Genomic DNA, 20,072 nt, shown 5'->3' on the forward strand with positions numbered 1-20,072 from the left:
GTAAAATTTTCTTTGATTTCATCCTTGTAAAAGGTTTTTGTTTTTTGGTTTTCATCCCTATAAAGCTTGAAATTTGCTTTTGGTCCCCACTGCCATGCAATAATATTTAACTATTTGTGTTTAGTGGAAGGTCAGGTGACTGTTCATAGGTAACACATGATAGAGCTATGTTCTATGTCAACATGAAGTATGTTATAAAAATTTCTAGATGCCTAAACTTAATGTTATCCATCAACCTTAAAAAGAACTTTAGAAACCAAAAATAGTTACTTTAGATTGGAGGGATTAAAAACCAAAGAAAAATATTTTAGAGACCAAACAAAAAATAGGTTCATCTTATAGGTGATAAAAACAAGCTTAGGCTTATATGTATATGTGTGTGTTAGTCTCTATATATAGAGAATTATAATCCTAAGGTAATAATTACATGATCTCTAAGAATCTTCTATTAGCTTCTAGTAATACGTTTAATATTCTACCAACTTCTAGTAATGATTTAATATCCTACTCACAACAATATATTATTGGGACTAAAGTGGTTTAGGCTTTATTCAACTATATAAAATCAACTTGTAAAATGAAGATTGTCTCCACTTGGGGTTTTCCCAGTGCATTATCCATTATGTCTAGCATTATTGAGCTTGATACGAGGATAACATGGTAAGTGACTCATTTAGTGACTTTGATACCATATTACAAAATGAATTTAACTTAACCAAACAAAACTAGCTTATGAGATGAAAATTGTTCCCACTTACAACAATATATTATTGGGACTAAAGTGGTTTAGGCTTTATTTAACCGTATAAAATCGACTTGTAAAATAAAGATTGTCTCCACTTGGGTTTTTCCCAGTGCATTATTCATTATGTCTAGCATTATTGAGCTTGATATGAGGATAACATGGTAAGCGACTCCTTTACTGACTTTGATAACATATTATAAAGTGGATTTAACTTAATCAAATAAAACCAGCTTATAAGATGAAAATTGTTTCCACTTACATTCTCTATTTTGGATGTCTCTAAGTGATATGGGACTTGTGTTCTTTACAATTTGCTTGCAACTTTTGGATTCCCTAATGGTTGTTTCAAATTTTGCAGTATGCACGCCAGCATTTGCTTGGCTTTATGTTTAGGCATGGTCACTACCATGATGCTTGCTTCTTGTTCTTTCCCCCTGATGAAGTTCCCCCACCACCACAGCCATCAATAACAAGTGGAGTGTCTTCTTCATCACCCCAACGACTAGATTCTTTGGCAACTGATTATGGAACAATTGATGATCTGTGTGAATTGTGCATTGGTTATGGTGCTATGCCTATTTTGGAGGAAGTCCTTTCAACTAGAATGTCATCAACTGAATCTCAGGATGCAGCGGTGAATCAGTATACAATGACAGCCCTTACCCGTATTTGCCTCTATTGTGAAACTCACAAGCATTTCAATTATTTATACAGGTTTCAGGTATAAAATTTTACTGGGTCTGCCCTTTATCTTTGGAGAGCATAGTGTCTGCATTTTTCATTTGGAACACAAAAGACCATTTAGAGTTTGTATGGTAGGATTGCTGTTTTTTCCAAAATTCTCTTGGGTCCTGTAACAAGTTTCCTTTTCTTTTTTTATTTTCCATTTAGTATGGTTCTTGTCAGTGATCATTAAATTCTTACTCTGTCCTATATTATTCAAAACGCAATGGCTAACCAATGTTTGTCCCTAGAGTGTAAAACATTTTTAGAAACACTGTCTTGGACAACTTGAGAACCTGTACGTTATGCAAGTTAGTGCCAATGCCCGCAAATATAAGAGACTTCTTGAGATATATCCGAAAATCTCAAACCTAATATCCACAACAATTCATAAAAGATGCATAAACACATTACCTCCTTTATAACAACCTTATGCAACCAAGGAAAGAGGTTGTCAACTAGAACACAGTTTCCTGCATGGAGCAAAACTACATTTTTGTGTTACTTATATTATCTGCATGCAATAAAATGTTTCATCACCACAATAACAGGCTTTCATACACGTTGTGACTTTTTAATTTTTTTTTTTATGGGGATCTTTTTAGTTTCTAATGATGTACAATATTTAGGTAATCAAAATGGACCATGTTGCTGCTGGACTGTGTTGCATTCAGTTGTTTGTGAATTCTTCTTCACAAGAGGAAGCCAATAGACATTTGGAACGTGCCAAGGTATGTCCATAATTTAATAAAATAAAAGGCAAAGATGGCATGCTAAGTGGATTGTGAGCTTGACTTAATCTTACAAAACTAATTTGGAAAATGATGTTTGTACTTATTTATATACTATAATTTGGTCATATGTCTAATCGATGTGAAATCTTTAAGAATGCTTATTTTGTTCAATTTATAAGTAATGATTGGCTTACTTTTCTAAGTACCTTCTTTTTTTCTTCAAGTACATTCTACATGCTTTGTTTTGAGCACCTTGTTACAAAATAGAACATTAAATTTAAAGAAGAGCTTGAGTGATTAAGTTGTTATGATTAAGAAGGCAAAAGGATATCATTATGGGACATAATCTGGAATTGTGGTTGGTTCAGTGAACACTAATTAAGGTTGAGGTTACAGTTAACTTATCCAGCTAGATATCACTCTTCGTTGCTAACTTATGGAGGTTGATTTTTTTGAAGTACCAATATGGATTCACCCTTAAATAGATTCTTTTCTTTTGGAAAGAAGGAAGAAGGTGAATCGGTATGTTAATTTCATGCCTGTGTCTCTGGGCCGAAAAAGAAGCTTTGATTGAATTGAGAAAAATTCTATTGAAATTGAAATGTTAAATAGGTATACCCTTACTCTTAAGATTTAAGATTGCATTGATTGGTGAAGGTCCCACTAACCAAAATGCAAGAGTTTGCCCCTCCCATGAGATCTTTCGAGGTATATCCTGTTAGTAGATGCAGAACTTAAGTCAAAGCATTTTTTAGTCACAAGATAGTTATTAAATGGTTAGTGATGCTCCTGGATTACATATCATAAACTGAACAACGGCCAAGAAGAGGAGTTTGGGAGTTATAGAAGAAAGGGCAAGCATTCTTTCTGTGCAGACAACTTTCTTATTTGACTTACAAAGCCAAAAGAAGCCTTCTGTCCTCAGATCCTTTTACTTGTAAATTCTTATAAATTTACTAAGAAAATATGCAACAAATCATAAAAAGACATTTCATTATAGCAATTATAATAATCTGGTGAACTTATGTTATTATTTGTTAATAACTCTTTGTTTCTCTGCTTATTGATATAGATGCACTTTGACGAAGGATTGTCTGCAAGGCATAAAGGTGGGGAATCTACTAAGCTTGTAACAAAAGGTGTTCGAGGAAAAAGTGCATCTGAAAAGCTTACAGAAGAAGGTCTTGTAAAATTTTCTGCCCGAGTATCAATCCAGGTAATCAGATATGCTCAAATCCAATACTGAATTCTAAGTGGTTTAACTATCAACTTCTAAGAGTAAATTTGCCTATACGGTAATGGACATGCAAATATCTTTGGCTGCTTAGCTGTCAGACATTTTTTTTTGGTAAGCTTTGATTCAAGGCATTTTACCTCTTCTTTAAATTAGAGTTCTGAAATAATTCGTTTTAGTTTTAATTTTTCTGCTGTTCAATATATTTTGATGAAGAATGGTTTGTTAAATCCTATGGTTATGCAGATTTGTTGTATTTTGTAGGTTGAAGTTGTTAAATCCTTTAATGACTCGGAAGGACCACAGTGGAAACATTCACTTTTTGGGAATCCAAATGATCCAGAAACTTTTAGGTCTGTTCTATTTTATGTTTTATTCAGCAACTTCCACTATCCATTTCTCTTTAATTGGGTTAGTTCAATTTTTTGAGAATTCACAGTAAAAAAGTTTGGGTGATAGCACATGAATCTTTGTTAAATATTTAGCGTCAACAACATTTGCTGAAATTAACCTATTATTTAGAAGAATGGGGGTTAAACTCATAACGACGTGATTCGATACGTCATAAAGCATCTATCCTAGAAGCTATACTGTTTGGTTAAAACACATAAAAGTATTTAGATGGATTGCAGAACAAGATATATTATATCTTTCATCTCAAGTATTTTGAAGTCATTTGATATTGATAGGGTCAACTGTGATTATAGTGTTCTTAATGATTGCTAAAGTTAACTGTAGAATGCTATATGGATCTTTCCACTGTCTATATTACATGCATTTACATGTTTCTGTTGTGATATGCAGTATTTCTATTCACATAATGACAATTATTACAAAAGCTCATGATATTTTTGAAATTTCAGACGAAGATGTAAAATTGCAGAGGTTCTTGTCGAGAAGAATTTTGATTTGGCATTCCAATTGATCTATGAATTCAATCTTCCTGGTTACATTGCTTTTTCCCTCTTTACAATCTGGCTCTGTTTTCTTCGTTTTTAGCTCCACAATGTTTTTTCAGCATACTTATCTAGGTCTTTTAATTGTATCATGCAGCTGTTGATATATATGCTGGTGTTGCTGCATCTCTTGCTGAGAGAAAAAGAGGCAGCCAATTGACAGAATTCTTTAGAAACATCAAGGGTACAATAGATGACGATGACTGGGATCAGGTAATCCTAATTTATTTTACTTTTCTTTTTCTACTACTCTTAAAACACCTTTTTTTATTCTAGTTTAATGATTTAATAATGTGTCTCAAAAGTTCAATGACTATAAATCTTATAGCATGTATTTGATTCTACCAGATTTATAGACCTAAATTTTCAAAATTCCACTTCTAAAAAGGGAGCTCAGCTCCTTACACTAGAATGTTTCTGTAACAAACAATCCCAAAACATACAGCATGGCATACCAGGGAAAGCGGAAACAAAAAAGGACATGGAAAATAAGATTTGACACTAGACAAGTGCCACTCCTCCAGGCCAAAGGCCTCCTCCTTCCCAAATTCTTTGATGATTTCCTCATATTTCAGCTCCTCCCCTATCATTCCTCTGGTTGTTTTGCCCATGATTCTCCAATTCTGTCTTTCGAACTTTCCATACACTTAGTCATTTCTCTGATCCAACCAAATTCTCCATTCCTTCACTCCCTTTCATCCTGGTGGAAATATATGCCTAAATTTATGCAGTTTGGATTTGAATAATTTGGTTGTTTCGAAATTTAGGAATAGTTTACAAAAGAAACAGAATATTATTCTTAACATTTAGATTTTAGGACCTTTTCAGTTTGATTTTATGATTAGGATAATGTTAATATTTGAATTGGGTTACACTTTTTCTCCACATACAGAGCACGTGAACTAAAAGTTTAATAACTGCCTCCACATTACATATCACCTCTTAAAACAATAGTTTCTATATAAAAAAAAAAAAAAATCTATTTCGGACCTTGTTCTCTTTTTTATCCTCTCATATCCAACAGCCCTTTTCTACAGTTAGGGTTATGTTTCTGTTTCTTTCCTCCCCTGTAAATGTGTCTTTCTATGATCCGTCTACCACCCTCTTTTAAAATTGTTTTAAATTATTGTTCTGTTAATGGTGAAACTTGACTGTATACAGTAGGTTCGTAGAGTCCTATATAGACATGAGCTTTATACTGTCAAAACAGGTTAGGAGACTAAAATGTGCTTTTTCTAATCACTTGAGGTTATGGTTTATTATTAGTGATTCTTGGTCCTGTTAAAAGAGGGAAGTCTATCTATTGTATCAAGGGAACTTATCTTAAAGAAATATTTTGAACATTTTCAATGATGCAGGTGTTAGGTGCCGCAATAAATGTATATGCTAATAAGCATAAAGAGCGTCCAGACCGTCTGATAGACATGTTAACTAGCAGCCACAGGTGAGGGCTTTTATCTATTTTTCTTCATGCACCTCCTATATTTTTTTGGGGGATCGGGGGACTTTTTTTTATTGAAATGTCTTTGATATGTTTATGATCCATCTTCATTCCTTAGAAGATTTAAGGGCAAAATTTTGAAAGTCTTACATTTACTGTCATTTTTCAAAAGAGAACTAGACAAACAGTTTCTAACTATAATGCTCTCAATACATGATGCCAGGTGCCTTCTCCATAGGCTTTTGTTTGTATTTATTCTGATAGAACACCAATTGATAAAGTAAAAAAATATAATATAGAACACTGATCACACAATACAACGATAGACTGATAGTTCAGAAACGAAGGTCTCCTGTCACATACAGTGCGGCAATACCTTTGCTGTCCCAGATACAAAGTATCCTACAAAGGGTATTCTGTCTACAAACTACAAACAAATAACTTCACACTTCCCGATTACTCAGCTTTCCATCAGATATACTCCTATTACATAACTACTAGCTGTTATTTTCTATAACTATGTCATCCTGCAATTTTTAATATAATAAAATATAAAAGTAACCTCACCCAGTTATTGTGTACACATAATCCTAGAATTTATAATGCAGAACTGTTTTCTAATTCATTTTCTAAACAACTCTCAGAACTGCCCTGAACTGAGTGTCCATCAAATTCACTGCTGTAACATGTTTTGCTTTATTTTTGAATTGGTCATGCAGGAAGGTTCTTGCTTGTGTAGTTTGTGGTCGATTAAAAAGTGCATTTCAAATTGCTTCAAGGAGTGGTAGTGTTGCTGATGTTCAATATGTTGCGCATCAGGTAAACTATCTATATCTATTTTAGCCTCATCCTTTGATTTCTTTTTTAGTAACTTTCCAAATGGAAACTTAACTAATCAGCTACATTGAATAAAACTGCCAATTGAGTTTTACTGTTAGATAATCCTCACTTGTAGTTAGTTATGGGGGTTAACCCAACATCTACACTGAATCCTAAACTCCAAATACATATCAGCTTGGATTGAATACCCTACATATGTGTGTGTATTCTAAATTGTCATATTCGAACTGCAGATGAACATGTCTTTCAATTGATAATAAATCTGGTATCCAGGCTTTTTGGTTTATCTGTATCTGCTTGTAAATTGAGTGGTCGGATCTTCTGATTAATCTCATCTGTTGCCTCGAGGTTGATTCATTCTACTTGTGTCACATGGATTATCTAACATTGGGCCTGTTTTCTATCTTTGATTCCGGCATGTTACAAGCCATTTCCAAGTTTGGATTCGCATTATTGATAGCTTTTTCTAACTGTATCACCCAGTTAATAGAAATTGTGCTTTTTCATTTCCTAAATTATGAAACGGAAAATAATGATTGACTAACAATTAGGAGGGATTATTATGACTTTGTGGGTACTATTTTGTGATCTGCCATGAATTTCAATCTGCCCGACATTTTTTCAACCACCACTGTAAGACCACTGATTAGATTTTCCAACCTCTGAAACCACTCATGTTTATTTTCTGCTTTCTCTTTGTCGAAGAACTTCTTGGAACATGCTCTCTAATGCGTCTAATCTGGATTCCATCCTGGTATTGACCATAACCCCCCACACAATCACCACAGTACCAAGACCGATGCTCTAGTTGATAGAATTGCATATTAAGAAATGGAAATACAAGACTCTCTGTCTTGTAATTTTTTATTGCTTGACTACAATTCGGCTCCTACCAATGTAGTACTGGTATAGAATGTTAACAAAGTATTCTCTCACTAAGATTGTTCGAGAGAACTTCACTCTCTACAATTCTTCTAAACTCTTCCTTCCCAAAATCTGCTGGCACACCACCCTTATTTATTTCGTCTCTTATATACTATACCAAACTTATCAATAAAATTGATAGGAAACCACAGGAAAAGTAATAAAATAAGAGGAAAAGAGAATAAAGAAAGGATCACTGATCCTGTTTCATTGAAATCAAGGCAAAAACAGAAAGAATAACCCTACTGCCAGAGCTAAGCTTCTTAAGAGAACCAACCGGTACTCTCCACTCTTAATTTTGTTAAAAATAGAATGTCCACTCCCACACGCTCCTCTGACACTATAAAGGTCACAACAAAAAGAAAAATCTTCTAGGATCTTCCAATTTCTCTCTCTCTAACTAATTCTTCTACTGTGTCCACCTCAGCCCCTTTTATTTTTTCTCCTAATATAAACTTGTCCCCATTTCCTTTGTTCCTCTGTTTCATTGTTCAATATATTTTCTGGCCCAACAGATGGTTGGGCTGTATCAAAAATCGTCATGTTATTGTGTATCATTGTATACAGTATATCCTTCTCTTCCATTGCCGTGTTTTTCTACTAAGATTTCATATATTGCCTTTTAAAAAGTTAACAATTTGTTATGCATATGATTTCTAATCGGCAATCACTTGACGAAAAGTCTCAGTTATAAAGGGAGGAAGTCCATCTGATCTCCTTGGAAAGAACCTGATGCTAGATTCAATGTCTACGAACTTGTTATTCTCATCTTTTTTTCTCCCAACTCCCTATAGTGCATCCAATGAACTGAAAAATTGAGAAAAATACATTTCTTTGATTACTACAGCTCCTGTTATTTGGTGTGCTAGTACTTGCCCTGGGTTTATCAATACCACCTGCACATTACTTATCAAGAATTTTCTTTTTATCATGGGTGAACTTGACAGTATTTTAATGGCCTGTAGACATGTATTTCTGCAAATAAAATGTTCTATTTTTCTTAAATTACTATCATTCTTCGTGCAGGCACTGCATGCAAATGCACTTCCCGTGCTTGATATGTGTAAGCAATGGTTGGCTCAATACATGTAACCAATTGCTAGAAGAATCTGAGTGTCCAAAGCGCATATTTTGGTTTATTTATTCAACATATGTCGAGAAAACTGGAGTTAGATCATAACCGCTTATCGGAAGAAGTGGAATCAACCAAAGCAAATGTTTACCCGTATTTATTTTAAAAATCAGAATGTCTTATTTTGTTTCATTGATTTCACAGTTGAAGTTGGTTTATTGATCTTGAGGTATATACAACATCCAAGTTCGTCTAGCATGTGCCTGGTATTGCTATCGTTGCCAGGTTTGAAAGATTAGTTGGAGATAAATCATCACATGCCCTACGCAGAAATTGATCCAATTTTATCCTTGAATCTCAAACAATCACTGAATTTTGGGACCATCAGAATGTGAGCAACGATACATCAAGTTTTTACCCGCTCAATAAATATGATCCTCTTTCAGCCGACAAAAGTTACTCTTTTAATACGACATTAAGAAGAAATCTACAATATTTAGTACAATTTGGATCTTTTAGAATAGAATATTTGTACATGAATTTTGAGCTTTTCTCATTGTATCAAAGTTAGTTGTAAAGATGTCATTAATTTGATTTTACGACTGTCTGTATTTGCGGGTACCATCTCATCCCTAATTTTTAAGCTTATATAAACAGCTTTTACATTTTTTTAATCAGTATATATTAGAATAACTGCCATTAATTGGGGTACCGTCTTTTCACTTTTTTTTTTTAAAAAAAAAATGAACAATAAAGAGGTCTGCTACGTCCATAACTCTACGTCCTGAAATGCCCGTTATGTAACCATTTTATCAAAGTATATAATAGTTCATCACGTAATTGTTAAGATAATTTCATTATTAAATCATATGAAATATTTGAGACGGGATTTAGATTCATGTAGGAAAAAACACCTTTGACATGGTCCGTTTGGATTTATATAGAGAAGCTTTTGATTATATATTACAGTTAATAGTTTTTTTCCATGGAAAACCACCTGCACTGAGGAGTTTTGTCTTGTTATGTTCTGGAGGTTGACATATCCTTGGATCACCCGTACAACATCTCTAAGCTCCATATAAAAAGTTCTCTTTGTGCTAAATTATGTCGTTAAGTTGTACTACATATAATTGAGACTCTGAAGTCTCAACAAGAACCAGCTGTGTTTTTGTTAGCAGAATAAGAAGCCAAGGTCTTGCCTTGTGCATATCTGTAACAAGAAAAGTTTTGATCTCTCTCTCTCTCTGTCATACTAACTCAGAAAGCCATTTTGTCAGACGTTGGCTCAAAGAATGTCGATGTCGTCTAAAGAGAGAAGATGCTCAAGCAGCGAAATGGCCTCTGTTTCAAGTACCATCTTTCCAGTATTTTGCACCCCCATCTTTGATGTAGAAGGTTACTCCAACCTAAGAAAACACGTCATTGCTCCCTATGACCGTATATATCAGTACGTTTAACTAATTTCCTTCACACAATTAGTTATTCAGTTTATTATATAATATATATGCATTAATTGTGGAATGGAATTGCAATTTACACGTAGATTGTGGCAAACGTTCGTAGTGGCTTTGGTAGTGTACTCTGCATGGGCATCTCCATTCGAGCTAGCTTTCAGAGAACTGTTAGTTGGGTCATATTTGACCGTTGTTGATCTCCTTGTTGACGCCTTCTTTGCAGTTGATATAGTCCTTACTTTCTTTGTGGCTTACTTCGATACATCAACGTATCTCCTCGTCGACGATCATAAGAAGATTGCTCTCAGGTTCGTATATATACCCATCCATGTGGAGAAGTTTTATCATTTTACAATCTTTCCTGCATGTACCCTATATTTAGTTTAAACGCACATATTTTTGTTCTATTTATGGAAATTTTTTGCATTTTGATTTCAACAGGTACGTCAAAAAGCTGCACTTCACTATGGATCTAGCCTCCACTCTGCCAATTGAGAAGATATATCAAATTCTGACGGGCAAGCCAACCAGAAGCGAGGTATTTGGTTTCCTAATTATGCTAAGACTCTGGAGATTGAGGCGTGTTAGCGAACTCTTCGCGAGGTACATTCACAAACGAAGTGCAGTTAGAACGAAATAGAAAGCGAGAAACGAAAATAAAAAGATACAAAATCTTGATTTTATCTACCCCATTACATACTTGATTTTTTTTCTATCTTTCTTCTTATCACATCTATAAACTATAAATCTATCATCTTTATTCTCTTTCTAAGTATATAGTAAGTGTTAATACAACTTTTTAGTGTCTATAAATAACTTTTCAAATAAAAAAAACCCACTCAAATTTATACCTCTTCATTTCTCTTGTGGGAAATATGTCCACCTCTTTTCTGTTGAGGGAGTAAACTGTGAAGATATAATTGGACTATAGGAGTGTCTGAGTTTATTATATACTTAGTAAATATCAATCGCATTCAGGCAAGTTCACTTTAAGTGTGCACCTAATTTTGAAATTGTGAATTTAAAAAAAACAAATGTGTTTATAGCATATTTAAAGGCCGAATATGTCAAAAGTTTAGATGTAAAATTCGTATATTATCCAGTTATTCCTTATAAAAGCTATTAATTCATTTATTTCCTACTTTTTTTAACATAAAAAAGCCCTTCATAATCTTTTTCACAGGGTTACTTATAAATGAATTGTACTAAGACTTCAAATGGCTCTATGAGCCTACTTCCTAATCTACCTTCCTAAGCCCTGCCACAGGAGATGGCTTCAATTATATCATTGTGTGCAAATTATTGTACTCAAACTAATTATTAATATTAACAAATTTAAATATACGAGGGAAAGTGTAGATAAGATCATATGGTGGTGATAAAAGGTGACAAAAGAAATATAAAGAAGAATAAGGAATGTTTGTAGATTATACAAGTACTATCAATCATCCATTAAGCAGAAAAAGAAATGATCAGGATTTCCTATCTGTAACTGAAACTGAAAACCCTTTCCCAGGCTAGAGAAAGACATACGAATCAATTATTCTGCAACAAGATTTTGCAAACTTATATGTGTAAGGAAATTTCTAAATCTTTTGTTTTTGAGCTTATCTTCATTTAGCATTTTTTTATTAATGTAGTAAGCTCGTCCATGCTTCCTATTTCATTTGGTTTATCACAGGTTACACTATTTGCAGCACACTTCGCAGGCTGCATGTTTTTTTGGTTGGCTGTCCAGCACAAGACACCGAAACACACATGGATCGGGAACAAAACACAGGATTTTCATGAATTGGGCGTCGGGTTGGGTTACACTTATTCTGTGTACTGGTCTGTTTCAACCCTTACCACCGTTGGATATGGAGATTTTTATGCAGTAAATTTAACGGAGATGCTTTTCTCCATTTTTTACATGCTCTTTAACATCGGCCTCGGAGCATATATTATTGGAAACATGACAACTCTGTTGGTTCATAGCTCTGTCGGAACCTTTGCCGTGGTAAGTGTTACGACGACTTCTATGATCGTTTAACTCTTAGCTTTACATTTGATAACCCTTAACGCAGTAATCATGCTTCTAATAAAAGACTTATCTGAATGGCTATACCAAAAGATCATGACAGCTTCACAATTTCCTCTTTTTATACCATCATCTAACAACTATATATTATTATTATTATTTTCTTTTAAAATATATATTATTATTACAATTTTCTTTTAAAATTTATATATATTTTTTAAAATCAAAAAGTGGTTGCCAAATATAAAAGTAGGTGTTAAATGATAATTTCCCTGCCAAAAACTAATACATTTTACCTCCAGGCTTCACAGAGGGATGTCTTCAACAAAATATTACAGTATGCAAACAAAAATAGACTCCCGGGACGATTAAAGGAGCAAATATTGGCACACATGCAATTGAAATTTAAGACTGCAGAGTTACAGCAAGAAGTGTTACAAGACCTACCTAAAACTATAAGATCCAGTATTGCTCAGCATCTTTTCAAAAACATTGTTGAAACAGCATATTTATTCAAAGGAGTTTCTGATTATTTTATCACTCAGCTGGTAAAACTTCTTGTTTCAGTTCTCTTCTCTTTTTCCTCTAGGTAGCGATATTTTGAACATCTCAACAGTAACCAAATTTGAAATCATGACACTAAACAAACAGGTCTCAGAAACAAAGGCAGAATACTACCCATCTAAGGTTGACATTATCTTGCAAAATGAGATGCCAAAATATTTCTACATCTTGTTATCTGGGTCACTGGTAAAAATCTATTGCGTATTCAAATCCTACCCTCTTAACAAGGTTTAACTGCTAACTAACTGAACTATTCCGCAGGATGTGTTGATATACAATACTGGGTCTGAACAGGTAAGATGAGATCTGCCAAGCGATTAATTTAAGGGTATATATAACATATTCAAAAGAAAGTAAAGAGGTAATAACTCCTAGATACCTAGTGAATGGAAAGAGTAGTGCATAAACCACTACAAAGCATCACGCCGGAGAAAATGTTTCAACTTTAAAGAGGATAAAATATTAGTCTCATTTAGACTAAAGATATAATAACAATTGATTTGCATCTGAAATCAGGGAATCCTTGTATTAAATATTAGATATAAGAACACGTCTGAACTATAGAGAATAAAAGAATTTCATAGACCGCATGACATTCACAACTAATGTGTTAACCTGAGTATAAGTCATTTTGGAAGATCAGGTTTTCTTGACAAAATAAGAAGCTTTTTTCAATATTCTAGCTCTGCCCGATAACCTGCTGAAGCAAACACGTTCTTTGTGCCGAAAAGAACATCTTCATGAAAATCGTAAATTGAACAGTTGAAATAGGAAATAATATACTCAAGTGTACCAGCAAAAAAAAAATATATTGCATTAACAAAGAATGAAAAAATAATGAAAAATATACTTTGACACGTAACATTTTTATATTTATTTAACACTATTTTTTTACTTTTTACTCTTTTTTATTGAAAAAATATAAAATTTTAGTTCATTTTGTCTTTGTACTTTGTGTTAAATGAAGGTAAAAATATTTTACCTATCATTTCTTAAAAGTAATTATTTAAAAGAAGTGTCTATGTTTCTACACAGATAACAATTCTCGCATTGCTTGACTGAGCTCATGAATGTTTTTCAGTTTTTATTCGAACTTGAATCTGGAGACATGGCAGGAGAAATAGGTGTGATGTTTAATATTCCACAACCTTTTACAGTAAGAAGTAGAGGGCTGTCCCAGGTCATACGAATCAATCATCATCACTTCAAGCAGATGATGCAACCATTCAGTGACGATGGGAAGGCAATCATGTACAACTTTATTCAGGTTTGAAATTCACCATCAAACGATTAATTAATTTGCACACTTCTACACTAACCAAATATTATTGTCAATACATTATATCCAAATTTTGTATGGTTATCACAATTCACACGTCGACATGTAGATTTCCCAGCTGATGTTGGTTCTTCTATTCGCAGCATTTGAAGGGTCTCAAAGGCAAGGTGCTAGAAGAAATATCGTATGTGACAGAATTGCTGGGTTACCTTGAGGTATTTCTTTAATTTTGAAACATAAACATTTAATTAATGCGCCAATATAGAATATAAGAAAAGGATACACAAAATTCCTTGGATGGTAAACGTTGCATTGGCGATAAAACCTTAGGAAAACTTATTATCTGAGAAATTAAGAAAGGATGTATTGGATAAATTAAGAACAGAAGAAAAGGCCCTAAAAATAGAAAACTTCCCTTCGAATACCCTCCCTTCGTCGTTTTTTCCTACAGGGACCTTAAAGTTATCTGATGATGTGTGGATAATCCCTTTCTTTGAATTGAACGTATGTGCCGTTGAGATGCATGTTAACATCTCAAAGAAGATTTGATTGTATCATGTGTGGTGAACTAACTCAACAGCTTCCCGAAAGCTTATGGTGAAAGCACAAGAATAGTTTTATATTACATTTCAAGCATTTGATATCATAGATCGGCAAATGAATAAAGAATTCCTAAATATATAGTTTACACTCCATCAAGTAGAATTTATGGCACAGACAAATAAATCTATGATAATTTTGGCCACATATTTACGCATAAGAAATGCGAACAGTTTACACTCCATCAAGTAGAATTTATGGCACAGACAAATAAATCTATGATAATTTTGGCCACATATTTACGCATAAGAAATGCCAACAGTATACTCTCTAATTGCCTTTCCAAACACATTATTTTTGAGTGAACAATGGTTTTTAGACTATATGTGCTACTAGTAATCCAAATATGTGAATCGCTTCATATATGATGAGCACTGGTTTTTGCAGCATCTGAGACAAAATGAGGGTACACTTCATGAAGTTTCAAGATATCAAGATCCATATAAAGAAGGTAGCCTTGATCCACTATCTAGTTACAGAAATACGAAATTTTAATAGTCTAATCTATAGTGGTTAGACACGGTAGAGGAATTAAGAAAAAGAATCATCAGACACTAGGGGGTTCTGTAAATGACAACCCAAGAAACTTCATGTTCATTTCTGTCTGTGGATATGGATGCTGATTTATTGACATCCCAAACAGTGTAACATTCTCTTTACATTCCTTATTTCTCTTCGTCTTTTTCTTTTCTGGGTATAAAGCAAGGCACACAGTGCACAAGGTTGCCCCTCGGTAACCAAACTTCGGTCATGCATGAAAACACAATTCCTTCTTATAGCAAACAGATATATCTCCATTACCAATAAACAAGCAAGTTGCAACATTATTTCAGTTTGAGAAACAACTTGAACTCCACAATACAGGAAGGAACCTTTCGAAAAGTAGCCTAGGTTGCTTTATTTGTTTTCATTGCTTGATCAGTGTCCAAAAAATGAACATGCTATGGAATTCATCAATTTACCTGCTTACCTAAAGTACCGGCATAGACTCATGCTACTTACTAATTGCAGGAAAAACAGGAAATTCCAAACCACTGAGAAGCCCAGTCCCCGTTAGAGTTACAATCCACGGACACCATCCCAATGAAAACAAAACGGGAAATGGATCAACGCCAAAGCTCATACTTCTCCCAAATTCGATAGAAGATATTTTCAGACTTGCAGGTATGATTACATTCAACATGCATGCATGCCTCCAAAGGATTCTCAGCGTTTCATGATTAAATGACATCAATTACAGAAAATAACCTAATCACCAAATAATCTGAAATCCCTTCTTTGCCCGCATTCCACACAGACAGGGCTCGTTATTTAAAGCCTTTACGTTCAGCAACAGAAATATATTGGACAAAAAAATTATTATGCTTTCGCACTTGTGCTCATAGAACTGAACATACTGAGGTAACAACAAATTCAATAGGATAACTAAGTTGATTGGAGCCTTGTCTACGCAGAGAGAAAATTCGGAAAAAGAGGAAGCAAAATTCTCATGGCTGACGGCACAGAAGTAGAACAATTAAACGCGATAAGGGAGACTGATGAGTTGTATATCCTCTAATGATCAAACTAAACAGAGATTAACAATGTGCTCTGGTCATTTCGGTACGTATCCGTTTCAGGCGGCAATCTACTTAATCAAACAAGATATATGGGAATACAATGTATAAAACTGAAAAATGTAGAACGATACCTAGAGCGCTTTACTCTCTGTTGAGGATGTCAAGAACAGCATAAGCAGCTTTTTGAAAGTTATCTCTATCTTCGTTTAAGGCTCTTTTCCTCTCAAGAGCAGAACCTTTGCACTTCTCTATCTCCTCCTCTATAACTGCAGAATTATGATTGATTTCACTGCACAGAATAAACAAATCGCCGTTTAAATTCAAGAGCATAAATTAATCACAAGTTTTGACCGAAATCGTAATGAATAAATAGTAACTGTACTGAAAATGTTAGGTAACTGACGTGATCGTCTTAAGCATGTTCTCCATGATCTCTTGGACTTCATTTGATATCTCTGCACGGTTTAGCAGAACAAACAGAAAACGAAGTAAACACGAGGAATTCGTCAATCAATCGAACCATGCAGTGCTCAGAATTGGATTACAATAAACACACGAAATCATTATAGTTCATTACAAGTGAAAGATCGCATCGCGTCACGCGTGGTTTGAGTTAACAATTAGGTTTAATATTTGCATTTGCATAGATTGTTAAACCTCAAGTTTCATGAATGCCGATGAATTATTACAACGGAAGCTGGAAGGAGCAGTTAAGACTCACCGTAGATGAGAGAAGAAAGGTGATTTTCGGATTCTACTTCTGTAGTTATTAGCTCTGAGGACGACATCGATGTGAACCTTGCTTCGAGCGAAATGGCAAATATACGCGCGCTTTGAATTCATTTTCAAATTATGACATGTGCATATATATATACGGGTTAAAAAAGGAAATTAATTTATTTAACATGAGCCTTTTTACCTTTTTACCCACGGCGGGCTTCATTTTCTTCAGGCCCAGCTTGTTTAGCAAGTTGTTTTGACAATGTCCTATCGGCCCGTCACAAAATTTAGTTTTTCTCGTTGCAAGATAAATATTTTGGTTTAATCCTTGATTTTTAATAAGTTTTATTATTTTATTTTAATTTAATTTAATTCTACACATAAACATATAATTTAATGAATCATAAAAATAATTTCATTAATTAAAGTATAAAAAAACTAAACATTAGACCAAAATTACATTTAAAAAAAAACAGATCAAGTTCTCTAATAAAAATTGACACCAGTGGCATTTGTATTTTTTAAGAAAACTATCAAATAATATTTGATAATGTTCCCTTCTAATAAGATATTATTGAGATAAAATTATTGCGTTAAATATTTTAAAGGTGATACAAATTTAAAAGGTTTGTTTTCTCTCCTTTTGCTTAAGAAATAAGGTATTTGAACCTTCCCACCTTTGAGACTTTTTGTCCTTAACCGAAGACGGAAATAAAATAGTCTACTTTCCGTCAAATAGTTTAATTCGAGACTTTACCAAAAACAAGATTATATCTCTGGCAGACAAATCTGTGGCATCTGGAACAAATCTAGTAAATTAGTATTAAGCAGAAAGATTACTTGAGTGGTACCCTTCCATGTTCACGTGTATTCGTAACCTAACCAAATGCAGTGCCCACAAAACAATACAAATTGCCTTAGAATAGTATTTCATAATTCCCCGCAAGAATTTTTGGGTACTTGGGAACATAGGAAGCCTCACTAGACGTTACAAAACATGGTGGTGCCAAATAATTAACTAACTATAGTCTCATACTGTACATGATGATGACGGCAAAAAATAATTTTTATTTTTAAATTTCATGAAATGGTGGCTAATATATTAGTGTTTATTTCGTGTCATTTATCGAATCTGTCGGATAAAGCTCCAACATGTTTATGTTTGTTTAGTAAGGAAATAATGAAGGACTCCTTTTATCCCGCTTTTGTTCATTGTTATCTTAAGAAATTGATAGTTTTTTGTTTTAAAGTATAAAGTAATTATATTAAATAGACATGATTAATTGAGATATATTAACACATTGGGCTTACTTAAATGTCTCGCGAATTGTAAGAATATGATAAAGAACTTTTTTAAGACGATTGGCCTTTTAAATTAATTTTTTTTAAGTTCGCCTTTTTATAAGCCTATGGCAGTGTCTAGCAAATATTTGTTGAAAGTACTAAGGTAAGTCTGTTTTAAATTTTCAGTCAATATTTGAGATGATAAGTGACGTTTTTTTTTTACTTTTTTATCTTTTACACATTGTCTTAATTGTGATTTTTTTAATATTGGTGAAGGATAAAGGAAAAATAACATAGTTGAAATCCTATTTTTGAAAGCATACTTCATATGATATTTTCTTTAAACAATTAATTAATAGTGATAACCTTATGTTATTTGCAACTTGAAAAAAGGTTGTATATGCGAGGTTATTAGACCAAACAATTATGTCATGTTTATAGCACCAAAAGAATATAAACATAATATATAATATAACATCATTAATATGACTATTGAATTTATAAGAATTAAACATAATTTTTTATATTGTTCTTCGGCATATTTATTTAAATAATTCACAAACATATTTATTTTCACTTTAACATAATTTATTTTGAAATTATTTCACATACATATATTATAAAATCAATATAAAATATGTCAAATATACAATAACAAAATTATTAAATTGCAATATTAAAATTATTGGATATATAAATATTTAAAATATCATCTGATATAAGTTGAATGTTCATTAACACACTCACCACTATACTGAAGACTAGATGTGTTACATTATCTTTAAGCATAAACTTGTCAAAAAAAATATGTATATGGAAGTTTTTGCATCCGAAATGATTAAACCCAAACAATTACATATCGTAAAGGCAATTGTAATATATTACTAAATATAAAATATAATATTAAATATTATTCGTCCTTACATTTTCTACAGACAATGCTTTAACTATTGTGTACATGGCTCTTTTTTCAACAATAGAAGCTGAATTATATTAAAGTGATAAATAAGCTGAAAAAGAGAACGCTAATGAAATTAGTATTTCTAACAATGGGGAATATTAATTGACCTTGCTTTTAAAAATTCAAGATGATTTAGTACAATTTTCTCATGCCTGTAGTTTTATTCAAAATAACTTAAAAAATAACAAAATTATCAGTCAAATGTTTATACAAATACACTAGAGCTATTGCTTATAGAAACTTTGAAATATTCGTTGATAACAAAAAAAAAAACATTAAAAATAGTTAATATTGTTAGACATTTTGTATGTACAATTGTCTTTGAGCTATAAATCAGTTTACATAAATTATTGTATTTTTAATTATCAAATACTCATGCTACATTTACTATAAAAATTATTATAATTATTGGTGAATTTTTACCAACGGTTAATGATTCGTCGATAAACAAATTTACTAAAAATAAATACTCATCGATAAATTTATAGCTTGTCAATAATAAACTTCGTTGTTTACCGATAAATATATTTGTGGATAAACATTGTCAATTATTAATAATTATTAATGACAAATGATGATTGTGGATAAATTCTTCAAGATTATGAAATTAGAATTCGGTTTTCTTCTTCTTTATTTTCGTTTTCCATAGAAACCCTCTTCATTAACCTCCCCCAATCCCAATCCAAAACCCCATACGACGATGGACGTTGGTGGTGCAGCGTACACAATACTGGTAACGTTGACGATGGCAGGACGCTAGTGGTACGACCCTGGTGATGCTAGTGGCGCGATGTTATTTTGTGTTTTTTCTATGGCAATTGTATGTGTTGTATTTACTACCATAACACGAACAATGATGGGTTATATAATTTTGCAGATATATATTTTCCAGAAAAAGTTTAACTAATATTTTAAAATTCAGAAATCTAAACCCAACCATAATTAAATCTACCTCTGTGTGT

General features: G+C 32.9%; 3 protein-coding genes across 9 annotated transcripts in view; 2 read left to right on the top strand and 1 right to left on the bottom strand.

The window, feature by feature from the left end:
- Positions 1–9,268, top strand: part of LOC124825686 (zinc finger FYVE domain protein) — a 43,515-nt gene extending 34,247 nt beyond the window's left edge. For all 5 annotated transcript variants that reach the window (XM_047298361.2, XM_088107080.1, XM_047298362.2 and 2 more), the window contains 9 exons: positions 1,104–1,466; positions 2,098–2,199; positions 3,275–3,418; positions 3,701–3,789; positions 4,300–4,382; positions 4,490–4,605; positions 5,751–5,836; positions 6,553–6,652; positions 8,624–9,268. In XM_047298361.2, coding sequence (XP_047154317.2) covers positions 1,104–1,466; positions 2,098–2,199; positions 3,275–3,418; positions 3,701–3,789; positions 4,300–4,382; positions 4,490–4,605; positions 5,751–5,836; positions 6,553–6,652; positions 8,624–8,689 — 1,149 coding nt within the window. In that variant the 3' untranslated portion in view covers positions 8,690–9,268. The remainder of the gene's footprint in view (positions 1–1,103; positions 1,467–2,097; positions 2,200–3,274; positions 3,419–3,700; positions 3,790–4,299; positions 4,383–4,489; positions 4,606–5,750; positions 5,837–6,552; positions 6,653–8,623) is intronic.
- Positions 9,269–9,467: 199 nt separating this feature from the next.
- Positions 9,468–16,179, top strand: KAT3 (potassium channel protein). 3 transcript variants are annotated; one of them, XM_047298366.2, is made up of 13 exons: positions 9,468–10,116; positions 10,213–10,431; positions 10,565–10,726; positions 11,640–11,697; positions 11,805–12,122; positions 12,446–12,691; positions 12,795–12,893; positions 12,969–13,001; positions 13,789–13,974; positions 14,130–14,201; positions 14,974–15,037; positions 15,598–15,750; positions 16,041–16,179. In XM_047298366.2, exons 1-13 carry the CDS (start codon positions 9,962–9,964, stop codon positions 16,142–16,144), a joined length of 1,869 nt encoding a protein of 622 aa, XP_047154322.2. In that variant the 5' UTR covers positions 9,468–9,961; the 3' UTR covers positions 16,145–16,179. The 3 variants fall into 3 exon arrangements, 2 of the variants coding, with proteins under 2 accessions (XP_047154322.2, XP_087963207.1); XR_015784399.1 differs by lacking the exon at positions 14,974–15,037; XM_088107081.1 differs by lacking the exons at positions 14,974–15,037; positions 16,041–16,179 and having other exon boundaries at positions 15,598–15,751.
- Positions 16,180–16,286: 107 nt separating this feature from the next.
- LOC124825688 (polyamine-modulated factor 1-binding protein) lies at positions 16,287–16,993 on the bottom strand. Its single transcript, XM_047298365.2, has 3 exons — positions 16,867–16,993; positions 16,549–16,600; positions 16,287–16,434 (listed from the first exon to the last, which is right to left on the bottom strand). Exons 1-3 carry the CDS (start codon positions 16,931–16,933, stop codon positions 16,287–16,289), a joined length of 267 nt encoding a protein of 88 aa, XP_047154321.1. The 5' UTR covers positions 16,934–16,993.
- Positions 16,994–20,072: the final 3,079 nt, after the last annotated feature.

The sequence above is a fragment of the Vigna umbellata genome, chromosome 2 (genome assembly GCF_029865625.1).
Source record: "Vigna umbellata cultivar VRB3 chromosome 2, Vumbellata_1.0, whole genome shotgun sequence".
NCBI classification, from domain to species: Eukaryota; Viridiplantae; Streptophyta; class Magnoliopsida; order Fabales; family Fabaceae; genus Vigna; species Vigna umbellata.